This window comes from Eucalyptus grandis, chromosome 3, assembly GCF_016545825.1.
Source record: "Eucalyptus grandis isolate ANBG69807.140 chromosome 3, ASM1654582v1, whole genome shotgun sequence".
Classification (NCBI taxonomy): Eukaryota; Viridiplantae; Streptophyta; class Magnoliopsida; order Myrtales; family Myrtaceae; genus Eucalyptus; species Eucalyptus grandis.
The window spans coordinates 71,698,514-71,714,542 of NC_052614.1; the positions used below are offsets into that span (position 1 = coordinate 71,698,514).

At 38.6% G+C, this 16,029-nt stretch overlaps 2 protein-coding genes and 1 pseudogene across 4 annotated transcripts; 1 reads left to right on the plus strand and 2 right to left on the minus strand.

Annotated features, from left to right (window-relative positions):
- The first annotated feature begins 1,930 nt into the window (after positions 1–1,930).
- On the plus strand, positions 1,931–2,521 carry LOC104440426 (probable calcium-binding protein CML43). The gene has a single exon (XM_010053354.3). The coding sequence runs from the start codon at positions 2,106–2,108 to the stop codon at positions 2,481–2,483; it is 378 nt and encodes a 125-aa protein (XP_010051656.2). The 5' UTR covers positions 1,931–2,105; the 3' UTR covers positions 2,484–2,521.
- Positions 2,522–2,762: 241 nt separating this feature from the next.
- On the minus strand, positions 2,763–5,061 carry LOC104438364 (basic leucine zipper 9). 3 transcript variants are annotated; one of them, XM_039310516.1, is made up of 7 exons: positions 4,582–5,061; positions 4,383–4,500; positions 4,112–4,277; positions 3,950–4,025; positions 3,654–3,779; positions 3,157–3,474; positions 2,763–3,047 (listed from the first exon to the last, which is right to left on the minus strand). In XM_039310516.1, exons 1-6 carry the CDS (start codon positions 4,795–4,797, stop codon positions 3,187–3,189), a joined length of 990 nt encoding a protein of 329 aa, XP_039166450.1. In that variant the 5' UTR covers positions 4,798–5,061; the 3' UTR covers positions 2,763–3,047; positions 3,157–3,186. The 3 variants fall into 3 exon arrangements, with proteins under 3 accessions (XP_039166450.1, XP_010049789.1, XP_039166449.1); XM_010051487.3 differs by having other exon boundaries at positions 2,763–3,052; XM_039310515.1 differs by having other exon boundaries at positions 2,767–3,474; positions 4,582–5,060.
- Positions 5,062–7,842: 2,781 nt separating this feature from the next.
- LOC104440425 lies at positions 7,843–9,469 on the minus strand (annotated as a pseudogene).
- Positions 9,470–16,029: the final 6,560 nt, after the last annotated feature.

A 16,029-nucleotide genomic window follows, 5' to 3' on the forward strand; every position in this document is an offset into this window, starting at 1 on the left:
GTGGGTGTGGATTTTCTATAGAGTTTTAATGAGATTTAATAATACGGGTTGAGTCAAGTCAGATATGAATTGAGTTGGATATGTATTATTAGATTTACACTTAATGAATATGGGTTAAAAATGATTAAATGAGTTAATACAGCTTGGATTATCTTCAATTCGATCCAAACCCAATCCGACGCACTCATTTGATGGGTCTCATGGTGTAGTGCGCATTCGTTTGAGATCTAGAGGATGTGCATGAGGAGGATGCTGTGATGCTGGCATGGAGCCTGTCATCGCGTGGCCCACCCTCTGGGCCGGGGGGCAGCGGAGAGGTTGCTAACTTGTATTTGGTGGGAGAGCAGTGAGATTTGATTTTGATCAATTTGGCCTCTACAAATATAGTCATACACTCTCTCTCTCTCTCTTTTATATATCTGAGAATGATTTGCATTACATACATGAATTCTCTTCCTTACTTATGTAATGTATAATGTATGTAGTGGTCCTTGCTATATATGTTAAATAATAAGTAATTACTTATTTATTTCAGCTAATGAAAGAACCAAAAAAAGAAAATGTCGTAATCAAATATGTGCAATTTTTAATGCATAAATGGTTGCATACGAATTCGTTTGGCTGCGTTGTGTGGCATGACACATGCCCGCATTCATAATATGACAGCACATTGTAAATTATCATTCGACTCATTGAATATAATATAATCTAACATAATGTCCATCCATGATTATGTATGAATAACTTATTGCAGTAATTTCATTGCTAGAATAGAAAGAATAGTCAATTCCATGATACATGCATAAAATGGTGTTTGGTCCAAAAATATAGTTACCCATGCAGATTCTACAACCCGACGTCACAATAGTAGGAACGTCACTCAGCCAATTTGAAGAAACCATAATAAATCTCTCTCTACCTTTTTTCATGACCCTTTGTACTATATAAGTTAGAGAGTTGTTTGTTCATCGACGTTTGACATTCTAATAACGTTCGGCTTTTTGTCATTGCAAACGAAATAACTAATCGATAGAGATGGAAATGGGTGCATGATATTGAGGGCAATCAATGAGGATAAGTTAAATGATATAAAATAAACTATGCTGAAGAGACACAATTAAGTGCGCTAAATAACACCTCATAAACATCAAAACTTCCAAATTCTGTTTCCCTAAATCAACTACTAGAACTAGTCCATGGGAAACGAGGCAGTAGAGGAATAGAGATTTGCCAAAATTAAACACGGTTTCTGTCACTCTCACTTTTTTTTTTCTTTTTTTTTTGGTAAGGGTCACTCTCACTCTCACTTTTTCTTTTTTTCTTTTCTTTTCTTTTCTGAAAATAGCCGGAAAATTCTTTCTTTCTTTTGTTATTTTGGTTGTAATCCCCGATTCAGCGGCCACCCTGCTTCTTGGAACATGCCGTTTAGTGCCTTCCAATCCCGTTGGATCAGATCTTGAATCTTGTATATTAATCAAAGCCAGAGAGATCTTCAGCTTTTCATCTCTCCATCACCCATCTTCCCATTTGCCTAGAACTGACATTCCTCGGATCATGCAGTAATGGAAGGGGCATGCAAGAGTTGTCAAATTGTTGATTCGTCTTCGTCATCGTAGCTGTTCAACACAAGTGCCTATTCCTCGCAAGACAGGTACCGAGTCAATTTGAAGGTAAATTCGACTGCAGACTTGCTTATTAATAATATTTTGCGCTTAAGCTGCCTGGCAGATCAGCTTAGTTTAAGGTCTACGATCATTTGTCGTTCCAACGGAGTATTAAAAAAAATCAATAGCTGAAATGCATGCTCTAGCCGTGCCACATCTCATTGCCCTGCATACGACATATAAATAATCTCGGTCCTTGCTCCCAGCGAAATTGTGCATCGTGTTTCACTCTCCTGGACACTACTTCTGCGGTTACTTCATATCTGTAAAGTTGGGATGGGCGTGCCGCGTGAGGGGAACTTGGCAATGTCTTCTCATGAGCTTAGGGCATGCTTTTGGCTTCGTTAACTCGGAAATCCCACCATCCAAAGTCGATCCAGGTCCAGCTTGCAAAACTACTAAACCACCCCTATTTGATGGGCCTTAACTGCCGTCCTCGGAATGGAAGCAAATGGGAAGATGAAGAAGGATAGGGTTCATGCAGTCGTCAAGAAACTTGGTTTGACCGGCGGTGAAGAGAATAGTCTCAACTGCCCCGATCCATGCGATGGCCTGAAGGAAGAAATTGATGCAGAAGATATCGTTGGTGGATTGGAGGATGCATCAGGACGGAATGAGTTCCTGCACGAAGCCTTCAAGATTTTCGACGAGGATGGTAATGGGTTCATAGAAGCAGTTGAGCTGAAGAGGGTCCTCGAATGTCTTGGGTTAGACAGAGGTTGGAATATGGGAGATATCGAGAAAATGGTTCATGTCGTTGATTTGAATTTGGACGGTAAGGTTGATTTTAGTGAGTTCGAATTGATGATGGCCCTGTAACTGTTAATATGATACCTATCGTAAAACTCCAATCAAGAATCCTTTACCTTGATCGTCTTACAAATACTAGTCTTTGACTCAATAAATTTGTCATTAGCAAAAATTGGCAAATATGATCGCTTTCTTATGTGTTCTCATGAATGCATTCTTGTCTCTTGGGTATTCCTTTAAAGGTATAGGCTTAGTAAGCAAGCTTTCCCTTACTCATCTAATACCTACGTACTCATGTCACAGCTCAGCGTTTGATTTATGAAATGCCAGATGGAAATCAGTGCAATGGATCTGAAGTTTCTAAGCTTCTACTGCATTTGTACAAGAAATATCAGAGACAGTTTCCAGCCTAGATTAAGCTGCTAATGCATGAAAAGTCCATTACATAGTCTAGCCCCGGAGATAGACTACTTTGTACCATTAATGCGGAAAAAAACTACAAATGCTCAAATAAGGCAACTGTTCAGCATCTGAGTTGGAGCTTTTGAAAAACATAGTCACAACATATCGCTATATTGATACTACGGACATAAAAAATGCTAACTTGTCCTTCAGTCTTCTGACATCTCAAGTCTGCCCTGGAGATTGTTTTAAACGTAAGGGACAGCCTGAGTACAAGAAGAAACCACGCAAGACTAATCTTTTAAGAGGACTATTAGGACTGGCAGAACAAAAGACTTACCTAATTGAAACAGAAAGGAACATAAGAATTTCAGGGCCAAATCCCAGACACACAGCTTACAGGATCATGGATGACTCCATTTGTGAAGTTGCTATTATTAGGATTGCTGTTTTCAACTCCAAGGCAAGAATTTGGCATTGGAACTGTCAAGCCAGTTGAAGAGTCATCATCCCCGTAGACAGTGATTGTAGGAGAAACATTTGCCACAGCACTAAGACCACGAGTACCAATAGAATGTTGGTGATTCAAAGTTTGCAAAACATGATTTAAGCTACAAGAAAAAGGGCCTCGAGCCACCATATCTTCAGCCAGCTTCACCTAAATATATGGCACAAGTATGCTAAAAAGTAAGTGCATTTTACCAATCTCAGAAAGTTTTGCTAGGTGATCAGTCAAAATCTTTGAGTATAATGAAAATAGCTAAAATTCCACCTAAATCTGTCTCATCTTTCTGGGGTTGTCACGAATCTTATGACAGAGACAGAGAGGTCGATTACCTTAGCTCTTAAGGCTTCCACATCAGATTTCAGCACTCGATTATTTGTATCAGCATGGCGGTAGTGCTGTGCAGCATCTAATAGTTGCTTAAACAAAGTAGAATTTTCTCCTCTAAGTCGGTCAGCCTGAGGGAAACCCAGGAATATGACTAAAGTAAGAAATCTTAACGGCAAGCACAAGTATTATATTTTTAAAATAAAAGTCAGCACAAGAAAGGTTGGCCGTGAGTAGCTATTAGTGATGCCTCGAAGGTCCTATTTAAAAACCTAGATGATGCTGAGAGAGTGCAAGGCACCTGTATTTCAAGTTCAGCTAAGTGTGCTTGTTTCCTTTTACGTGATTTTCTAGCAGACTCCCTATTGGAAACCATCCTGCGAAAAAACTTGTTAAGAAAATCCTAACATGGGTATGATTACAATCTCAAATCCAGATAATAGTGGCACGAAAATTTCATTACCTTTTAATTCGCTTGAGATCAGTAGGATATCTGCTCTGTTCGCTTGGATCTGCCACTGTTGCAGCATCATCTTCATCTGAGTGTTGGCGGGATGAACCACTCATGGCTTCCCTTGCTTGGATATCTCTATATTCAGGCTTATTAGCCAATGATGTACTGCTACCAACTGAAACCAATTCGCATCCAATTATACATCGGATAGTCCACATCAATAAAAGAGTAATTGGAACAAGCATCATAAGGGACCATGTCCACGGGGTCCGACTCTTACCAAAAATGGACGAGTTAGAATCAGGAGGGGAGTGCTCGGTAAGAAGAGGGGGATCCCAGAAAGCGGTTATTGCGGTGGCCATATCATGTTGATGATCGCTACCAGGACCACTGATGTCCTGCAATGCAAATGCAGATGCTCTTAATGAAGTATCTGAGTCTGCCGGTATGACGAGATAAGAGTCAAGACTGAGACTGACCCAATCGTGAAAAGAGAGAGGAGGAGCGTCTGTGATGCATGATATACTAGTAGTATGAGGACTGTCATAACAATAGTTATGAGGAGGATGATGGTCCAGGTGGTGGTGTTCAGGAGAAGGGGCGATCATCATGATTCGCATCGACTCCTCCAGCCCCAACTCTGATGCGCTTTTCTTCATCTTCTCAGCTCCTCCTCCTGCTTTTCCCTCCTCCATATGGTCTTCTAATTCCCTTGGACTTCCTACTCCAATTCCAATCCGAACCGAAGTATCAGTTAAGTAGTACCAGGAGGACTAGGAGGGTTCAAAGCCCTGCTCTCACTCCTGCCTTTATAGAGAGATGAAGTGGATGACACGTTGAGCTTTAGAAATACTCTCTTCAAAGCATGAGAAGAGTCGCTTTTTTTGGTCTTGGCACAGTCGATGAAAGTCTTGTGTACGTGGACGTAATGACAGGTACTTAGAGGCGAAGGAAGGAGGAGGAGAAGTTCAGTATGACAATTCTTTCCCTCCCTTTTTTTGGAGGAGACACTTAAAAGATATAAAAGTACTACAGCATTGCCTCATCGATCGAGCTCGTGGAATTTAACCATTAATTACTTGTTTCATATTGACTGAGTTCACCAAATGAAATCCAAGAGAGTGATTAGTTGATAGGGGAGAGGGAGAGAGAGAGAGAGAGAGAGAGAGCGAGAGAGAGAGGTTAATTATTAGACCAAAAGTAAAGTGGGGATATAAAAGGACAAAAGGCAAAAAAGCTGAGTTGATTTGGACGGGCACCGACCCCCCCTCCAAACTAAACCAAGTTGGGAGGCTAATGTCTCCCTTTGGTGTGCTATTTAAAGAGAGCGACTAAGTACTTTTTGTAAAGAGAGAGAGAGAGAGAGAGAGAGAGAGACGAGAAAACATCAGCTTTTTTGCCACTTTCATTCAAGTCTGGCCAAAATGCAAAAGCTTACGATGCTTTTGTAGCTTTGTTGGCTCTTTTTTCCTTTATTCTCTTGCTCTCGGTATTGTGATGAAGTGACCTGTTACCTAACTTTTCTTAATTGCATCACTCACTACATTGAAGCCTCAACCAGGGCCATCCTACCCTCCTTAAGAGATTCTTTGTAACATGGGATATCAGCACAAATGATCCTTGACTTGTCCTTATACTTTCAAATTTATTCAATGTGGTCTCAGAAGTTTAATCCAATGTTTAATGAAATCTCTAAATTATGCGAGAATGCATAAAGGTTAAAGGGACCACATCGAATATTTGAAATTTCAATGATCACATCGAACAAATTTAAAATTTAGAAATGATTTTTGCCCATTGAACTAAGTTTCAAGGATGCTTGTCATTTTCCTTCGTAACTTCTTTGGCATATATTGTCAGTGGCCATTGCTCCAAATAACAAACAAATTCAGCCCAATTTCACTGCACTTTGGATGTGGAACAAATGAAGAATCCATTGGACGCAGATCGGAAAAAGTAGGAAAAAGAGTTCCAACCAATGCTTTTAAGTAAGTGCATAAGCATCAAATCAGCGGTTACTTCAATGGAGGAGGTATTCTTTAATGCGCAAGTGGTCAGGGGGGTTGAACCCCCCATGCCTTAGCTCGTTGGATTTCTTCACCAAGTCAACAACTTGGACAAAGATCCGGTTCAATCCGGGGCCGGTTGACCAGGTTGAACGGTTGAACCAGGTCAGGACCTGGTTTGACCAGTCTGGGAGGATAAGAAAAACTAAGATCGAGCCATCGTCCCTTTCTTGGTCCAACCGATTGAACCGGCCTTCCGGTCCATACTTGAACAGCACTGGTATCAACTTTCAAGTGCTAAAGAGGCATGGATTTCTCTCGTATATGACTGTTGAATGGGAAGACTATGCGTTTAGGGAGCTTCTATCATCCCGTGAAAATGGTGTCTCATGCGCTCGATAAAATGGCTTCTAAGTTGGACTCCAAGCATGAAAATCTACTCCATCTGCATCCCGGACAAAAGTAATCGATTGAGACATATTTGTTACATTATAGCAAAAATAATCCTCAATCTTACATTCCAGACAAATGTAGTCACATCTTTGTTATGTTATCGTAAAAATAATTCTTGATATCATTGTTGTCAATGTTACAACATTTAAACAACATTTAAATATTCAATCAAGTTTTAGTTTCTAGAACCGTTTAGTACTCCACAAAATATTATTTTGTATCAGAGGCAAACACAAATTTTCATGCCCCATTCCATCTTTCTTTTTCGTGCGTGGTTCCGGTATGTCTTATTCCACATTCATCAGATCCATGTGTGCCTTGATTTATATGCACCTTGATCTCTCTCAATTTATTAGCTAATTAAGGCCCCATTTAGTTTAGTATTCCAAATAGGGTTTGGGACTCTAAAGTCCCTAAGCCAAATGCAAATAGCATTTGATTCGTTTTTTGCTCAATTTTAGGAAAATAAAATTGCATCTCCAAAGAGCCGTATGGGCCCTTAGCCCAAAGCAAGTTTGGAGGTCCTTCGGAATGTTGCATTCTCAGAATGCAAGTCTTAGTGATTCATTCAATGTTCATCTTCTCCATGGTTTGAATGGAAAAGGTGATTGAAGGCCAATGACTGCTGGTCAAGGGGTCCTGTGCGCCGACGATTGTCACCTAACCTCAGGCGACGCAGGCAATGTTGCTGGGGTCGCACACCCAAACAATGCTAGAGATCGTACCACCTTAGGTAGCCTTTCTTGAGGTCACTTGACCTTAGGTGAGGTCATCCAGCTGCCAAATCTAGCCATCGATAGCTAAACTCCAAAAAAAAAAAAAATTACAAACTTTTTTTAAAAATAAATTAGTAATAGTCTTTTATATGATGTAATTTTTACCGGACGATATTTAAGTCAAAATTGTTTCCCAATGCACTTTAAAATCACAATTCACCAAATATTAGTTGTATTTCGGAAAATCCTTTTAGCCCAAAGGTATTTGTATTTTCCTAAGGATATTTCTCCAAAGCCAAACAAAATGGGGCCTAAACTTTTAGAATAGTTTGTAATGGCCTCACAATATTTTACACCGAATGTGTTACATTTGTGATGAAAAATTAAGGCTATGCAATGACCTCAAAATTTATTGTCTAAATCCCCGTAAATATGTAATCATGTTAAGCAAAACTAGGGTGTAAGTGTATCTATCTGCAAGAGTGGATTGTTAGATTTTTTTTTCCCCTTTTGCTTTTTCGGTCCAAATGTAGTGAATTCGAGAGTGGTTAAATGGTATTTCTTTCTAATAAAGAGCGTGTAAATATATGGTTGGACATAAGCTTGGGGGATTTGTATTGCGAAACACGAGAAGTGGGCAGAACAACTCAAAATGGAGGCAGGATGACATGTTGTAATAAGCTAGTGCACTCCTACAGATACACATGATGAACCCATAATTCCACGCAAAGCGGGTGGTAGTGATGGTTATGTTTGGACTGCTTGTGCTGGTGATGGATATGGGCTTGGGCTTGGGCTTGAGCTTGGAGTGATTGGGTTTGACGAAGACGAAATTGAGGTTGGAGAGGATGCGGACGAGAGAGAGAGAAAATAGGAAGATGGAGAGCAATACAAATATCCAGAAGCAGCAGTCCTGCGTTGAAGATGCAGTTCCTGACGGTGTTGAGCACGAATCCCTTCTCTAGCGGCTCCGCAACGTACTCCGGTGACCCCACCCCATCATTGTCCTGGGGAGATTTTGATAAGGATGTTGACTTGGTTGATGAAGCGGATGGAGAGGGAGTGGCAGAGGAAGGAGAAGAAGAAGAGGGTGAGAAGAGTGACATACATGAGGGGCACTGTGAACTCCCCATGTGTCCCATGTACCGCTTCATTCAAAGGCTTCTTCACACTGTACGTGCTGCTTACCACCGTGGCCATCCCCGTGCTTGGCAGTATCAATGTTGTCGTCATCAATGTCGACCCCATTGTTGTGTTTCTCGGCGTCTACACCGCCAGGATGTTCTTCTCGCTGTCCTGCTTGCATTACCGTGCATTAAGACAACCTGAACCGGTCAGAAATTTGACTACGTGTTGATCAGATTAATCTAACGTTGTCCATATCCATAAGCACGTATTATTAAGCCAACACGCCGTTTTCCCGGGCATAGTGTTAATTTGCACCTATGACGAATGCGACAAAAAATTGCGCCCAAACTTTAATTTTCTACTTCTCTTTTTCCACGATTTTGAAACTCTAACGCAAAATCTATTTAGCGATTTGGTGTTAATAATTTAAACGTGATATTTTCATCCTTTTTTTTTTATTTAAAGTTATCAAAAACTAGGTTCCTTCAAGAATATTCTGACATAATACAAAAAGCACACTAAATTTTGCAACCGTATTATATTCTGATATATAGTAATATTTTCATCCTTTTATTTATTTAAAGTTTTCAAAATCTAGTTTCCTTCGAGAAATTTCTGACACAGTATGAAAGCACACTAGACTTTGCAATCGTATATAGAGTACGAACAAAGTGTTATGAAATACATTTGATATACGCCACTTGGAAATTGCAGTTGAATATCCCATGGCTTCTCTTTTTATTTTTATTTTTTGGCTTGAAGAATCTCCTTGGATTTATTTATTTGAATGCATAAAACTATCTCTAATCCACGTCCAAATTGCAATATATTACCAACTAGTATATGGTAACGGTACTGTCCTGCTAGCAAATGCTCTAATTACAAAGACATAAAAATACAAATAATTTTGATTGAGGGTCACGTGCCTTAACAATGGCGGAAACCCAGAAGCGGCGGGCGCGAGAATTAGTGCCGATGGTAATGGAGAAAGGGTGGGTGCAAACCTGGTGCCATAACCAGACACGGTAACCTACCATCACCAGGAACCCAAAGGTTACAAGCATCGCGTCTGTCTACCATTTCCTCCATTCCACATCGGTCCCTCACGCTTCCAACTCTCTTTCTTCTTCCTTTTGCTTCACCTGGTCAGTGAACTTTGCTTTCCTCCCTCTTTCCCCATCTTTATAAAAGCATGAGAGAGACCACCCAACTTCAAATATTTTAGTTTATCGCAAGCTTTGGACTGTTTCGAACGCTTTATTCAACGGCCACAAACCCAGCACGAAAAGGCAAGCCCTTCTTTTCCATGCTTCTTCATCAAAAAGTCATATGCATGAGCGATGTTACGATAAGCCCGAAACGCGGTTGGCAGCTTTGGGACGACATTTGTCTCCTCATTTCCTTTCCTCTGCCTTTTCTCGGTTGACGCTTCCTATATAACCTCTTTTTGGCCCCGTATATCCCATAGTGCCCCTCTACGATCGGGGAATGTACTATCAGCTAGAGTTCCACTATCTTAAGTAGACGTCTTGCGCGTAAATCGCACTCCCCATCCTGCATTGGACTTGTGTATTCCAAAGAACATGCCGAGAGGCTTGAGATCCAGTTCTCTACGCTGGTGGGAGTGGTGTTAATATGATATGCTTATAAAATCAATTGAGGAGTGACAATCAAAAGTCCTTTTATATGGATATTTTCTTATAAACTTAGGCACGTTAGCTGGTTACATTCGTAGCAAGATGATCCTTCATTTTTATTTAACTATAAATACATCCCTAGCCAATATTCAAGAGTCAACGTACTATAGAATTGATTGAAGAGCACTCAAAACCGTACAATTTGGGTACATTGATATCTCTTAGTCAAAGCATGCATTGTATGTGTCCGGTTGTCTACAAATGTATTGTGTATGTAATATCCGCACTAATACAGTGAACTCTATTTGTCAATACAAATGGGTTAGTTTAAATACTTCTTTCTTGGAAGGGTTTTACCGCTGCCATCCTACAATATCGACCCTGCAGTTAATGACATGTGGCTGTCATCTACATCAGTTTTGGTAATCCCAACGGCTACTCATATTCTACACGGCAACAAAAACCCTCAAAGCTAAGGGCAGTACATTTTTTTTTTCTCTCCTTTCTTTCTTCATCGCCGTAGGACACAGCCTCTCCATGCCTATCAAACGTGTCGAATGTTGCCAACCTTGCCCCTTGTCGCCCAGCTAGGCCTCGTGGCCGTTGTCACCCAGCCTCGTTGCGCACCACCTGACCTTGTCTCCCTTCCTCGAGTTTTTTGTGAGAAGAGAGGTTTTCGTTTTATTTTATTTTTATTATTATTTTTTTTTTAGGGAAGAGGGTAAAAGGGCATCTTCCATTGAACGTGGACTTCAAATGTTACAAGCTTACATCCTCCTTTGTGTTGATTTGTAACGCTTAGCGATCTTTCCCTTATTTGATGTACCGTGTGATCCATTCTTGCTCCCTCTACCCTTTCAAAAATTTGTGGGGAGCCGCACCTTTTCCTAGCCATCTCTCGCCCCGGCAACAACTCCTGCCTCTTCTTGCATTAAGTATGACCCTTGTCCATACACAAGTCTAACATCTTCTTAAAGGGATCTAGTTTCATATCCTTAGTAATGATCCCTCCCAATACATGTGGATCAAGCCCTCAAAAGGAATACTCAAAATAATCATACAAGGTAGTGGTCAAGTGGAGGTGTAAGATAACTTAATATTACTTTAAAAGGTCTCTCCCATGTTATAGCCATCAAGGTTGATAATAATATTTTAATAATAAACCACACTTTCGCTTAACAGTTTAAATTTTAGAACGGTTGGTCGTGGTTCTACAATATCTTTCATGGTATTATAGCTGGAGATCCTAAATTTGAATCTTTTAAAGTCTCATTTGTCTCTCAAAATAAATATTTCACGCTTAGTACTAGGCAAAAAACCTAAACTAAGCAGTAATGAGAACATTATAATATTTAAATAATAATTCACGCATTCATTTAACAACTTAAGCTTTCCACAAGATTTTACATGATATTAGAGTTAGAGGTCCTGAGTTTAAATTTTTCCAAACCTCATTTGTCTCCCCAATTAAACTTCCACACTTAGTACTTAGCAAATGACCAGACTAAGCTTTATTTAAATAATAAAATCATGCTTTCATTTAATGGCTTAAACTTTTAGAACGGTTAATTCACAAAATCTTACATGGTATTAGAGTTGGAGGTGTCGAATTCAAATTTTTCTAGAGGCCCCATTTATCTCCCTAATTAAATATTTCCACGCTTAGTACAAGGTAAAAAGACTAGACTAAGCATGAGGGAGAGTATTAAAATATTTAAATAATAATCTACGCTTTCATTTAACAGCTCAAGTTTTTTGAATAATCGATAGTGATTCCATAAAATCTTTCATGATATCTAAGCTAAAGGTTTTGAGTTTGAATCTTTTGAGGCCCCATTCCGCATCCCTAATTAAATTTTCACGCGTAGTACTAGGCAAATGACTAGATTAAACATGAGGAAGAATGTTAAAATATTTATATAATAAGCTAGACTTTCATTTAATAGTTTAAACTTTTAAAACAGTTGGCAGTCAAATTCACAAATAAAGTATGGCTATGTTAGGTTACAACTGGGGGAAGGGGGTGAGGGGGGATGTCATGGTCCCCTGACATTAATTTTTATGGAAGTGATGTTTGTCTAGTGACCTGCAAGCAGATCAATAACACGTCATTTCCTTGTGTTGAATATATATAGGCGATGGCTACTGTTAAATTAAATTGCTCATGATTTACCAATGTAATGGTCAGTACGGTGATTTGGTGTGAGTCCTGTTTGAGTGTTTTCTTCTTCGTTTGGGGTGATAGGAAATGGGGTATAGGGAAAGTTGGAGAGAAAGAGAGGGGCCAAAATGACAAAAGTCAGCGGATTGGAGTCTGACAAGGAGCAAAGAAAGTGGAAGAAAACAGCAATGCAAAATAACGTCAATTCCATTTCTATGGACTGAGCAAGAGACGATAAAAGAGAAACGGTTGCTCTTCCTCCACAAAGTTGGGGTTTACGCGGTGTCCTAAAGTACAAGAGGGATAAGAACGTAAACAGCATGACAGCATGTAGTGAGATACACGTGTGTACAACCCATTTCGCTTAACCCCCGGTTTACATGAGTCGCTCAACACCTTATTATCGTTCCCTTATTCACGAAAATGATAGCTCCCATGAAATTGAAGAGACTGCTCCTGATCCCCATCATCCTGCTGTTGAGTCTTGTAGGGAAACCAAAAGAAGCATTTGCATTTGGAACTTCCACTATCATCTCAACTATTAGTTGCTACTAAAAGTTCCAGACATTTGCTCCTTCTTCGCACTCAACTGGGGGGTTAGTCAAAAGGGGGATAAAGGGAGATTCAAGGCCATAAAGCATTAAAATTAATTTGTTTATAGGTACTACTTGACTTTGACCGGACTTGATAGCTCGATTGATTCTAGTATTAAACATTGCCGTGACTTTACCAAGCGAAAGCTAATGGAAGACTAAACAAACACTTAGGGAAGACTCTCCCAAGCCCATATTAATCGCTACTTTGGGTTTTTAATTTAACCAATTAAAGATTCAATTTAATTCAAATAGCAGTTATCACTAATCTATTATAAATTGATCAGAAACCCAAGTAAAATGTAGAAAAACATTTTGCTTTTGTGTATCAAACCTAAACTTTAATACACCTAACATAGCCTAAGTGACTTTATTAAGAGATGATGACTGATGCAAAGTTAATGATTTTTCGTATTTTCTTTTAGAGCTAAAACATGAAACTACTTAAAGTGCATAATGACCTAACTTAAACTAAAAAATAATTTATATTAAATCCTAATCTAAATTAGGTAATTTCCTAATCACTACATTGTTCTTAAGATATGCAATTCTAATTTAGGAAATTTAATTGTTTTCAATTTATCCTAAATGCAATGCAATTTTTTATACTTCAGTAATAAGAATATTTCCTAACTTAATGACATACAATGTACAAGCCCACTTATTATAAATTCACCACGACCCAAAATAGGGAATGATTTTAATGGAGGATCCAATTTCAAGTGTTAAAGATCGAAACCTCAACTATCATATGATTTAAAACGGGAAAACTGCCTATTCGGAAAATACCTAACACTTCCACACCAAATCAATTTAATATTCAATAATCCAAATTTAGGCAACCACGGCGAGAGTGTTTCCAAAGACAAGGGCAACGCTATGAGTGTGATTGGCAACTGAAGGATTGTGGGACTTGGTGGAATTGCACCAAAAAACTAGAATCACTGGCTTTGCGTGGGGAGGCTCGGAGCCGCTGTCACTCACCAGAAAACCTAGACGTGACCGAGAAACTCACCGGTGTTGGACTAGAGGGGCTATGTTGGAATTGGTCGAGTTGGTGCCGAGGCAGGGAGGAGCAACTGAGTTGTGTAGCTTGCAGGGTGTCGGACAAGGATGACAAGAGGGGGCGCTACTAAGTATTGTAAGCTAAAAAGCACCGACACTCTTCGGAGGTCTTTGTATTGTGTCCGACACTTCAATACATGTCCGATGCGCTCTAACATAATCCGACACACATTCTGACACACAGTCAACAAATGTTGGAAAGTCCAACACATGATCAACTTTTCCCGACATGTGAGTTTGAAATTTCAACACACATTAGGTCAATTTTAAAAAAATTTAATACTTGGTGGGTCAAAACGAAAATATATGAAAAAATAATGAAAATAACAAGGGTTAATACCCTGAAAAACCCCAAACTAGTACACTTGTGACAAATTTACCCCAAACTATTTTTTTGACCACCAAAAACCCCAAACTGGTATACTTTTGATAAATTTACCCCAAACTAGTACACTTGTGACAAATTTACCCCAAACTATTTTTTTGACCACCAAAACCCCAAACTGGTATACTTTTGATAAATTTACCCCAAACTAGTACACTTGTGACAAATTTACCCTATGTTAGTTTTTGTTAAATTTTATTCTCAAATTATTAAGTTAAATGACACGTGACAGTTAACCGGTATACCAATTTAGGATTTTATGCTCCGTTTGTCACAGTTTACAATTTTTATGATTTTTTTGTGGTATTAATCCAATTTAGCATAAGGTATATTTGTCACAAATTGACCAGTTTAGGGTTTTTTGCAGTCGAATAAATTAGTTTGGGGTAAATTTGTCATAAATATACCAGTTTAGGGTTTTTTATAGTCAGTCGGAGTAAATTTGTTACAAGTTTACTAGTTTGGGGTTTTTCATGGTCAAAAAAATTGTTTGGGGTAAATTAGTCACAAGTGTACCAGTTTGGGGTTTTTTAAGGTATTAACCCAAATAACAAAAATAAAAGGGGAAAGAAGAAAATTCTCACTCTCAAGTTTCTTACTTCTAAGTTTTGATCTCCCTAAGTGACGATCAACATTTGCCGTGAGGAGTCAAACTTGATCGAAACTTGGAATTCAAGTAGTTTCAGTACTTTCGGAATGAGAACCGATTAGGAAATTCAATCATTTTGCTAGTTTGGGATTAGTGATTTCGTGACGCAATTGTGGGTAGTTGGCTCATGGTCAAAAAGATTGATAAGGATGAAGTAGAAGAGACCTAGTATTTGTATGACTCATAGATTCGTGAAAGTAGACTTAAAGTAGTGGTTTTCTTTTGCTTCTTTCCGCCTCTCGCAAGCGTCGCTTGCAAGATATCTCTTTAGGTATATATCATTGGCTTGTGAGTTATTTCTCCCATTTTTCATGTCAAATTTAGTGATTTCCTATTCTTTTGGTCATACTTCGAGGGTTCTTGTCCTGCATTTTCATTTTTCTTGAATCTTGTTTTGCAGAGGAGCTCCAAGCCAGTCTTTACAAGGAACTCTGAACTCTGTTTGGGACTATAAGAAATCTCACTAATCTTCAACAAGTATAAGAAAACATGACATGTTCCTTCAAGTTTACTATTTTGTGTTTGCAATTTTTGAATTTCTTGTTCAATCTCTATCAAATTAAAACAATGAATGATATTAACAAATGTTGGATTAATGTTTTTAGTATAAATTAATTATATGCTCTTTTTTATTATTTATTTATTTTGTATTTATATTTAAAAATATATATTTAATATATAACGTATTAACACGTGTTTGAATTCTCTATTTTTTTTTATAAATTAAGTGTTGGCGTGTCGTGTCATGACATATTATATCACATGTCGCGTGTCCATATCAATGCTACATAGGTTGTAGGAGCTACAAGGCTCGATGACATCACCTAGATCGCTATTGAGCAGTGATGCAACTTTGAAGCATGATTGTAGGAGCACATAATAGAAGTTGTCCTAAATATTATCACATTTTATCAATTGAGTCCACTCAGTCATTTTAACTAAAAATTGTTAATATGGGTGATGGTCATCTTACGTGACATAACCGGTTTTGGTGTGGATAATTTTTAATAATATTTTAATATTTTTATTGATTTTTATTTTTATTTTTTTTCATTTTCTTCTATTTTCCTTCTTTTCTTTCTTCTTCTTCCTTTTTCCCTCTATTGGCCATCACCAAGCCTTGTTATCCACCAG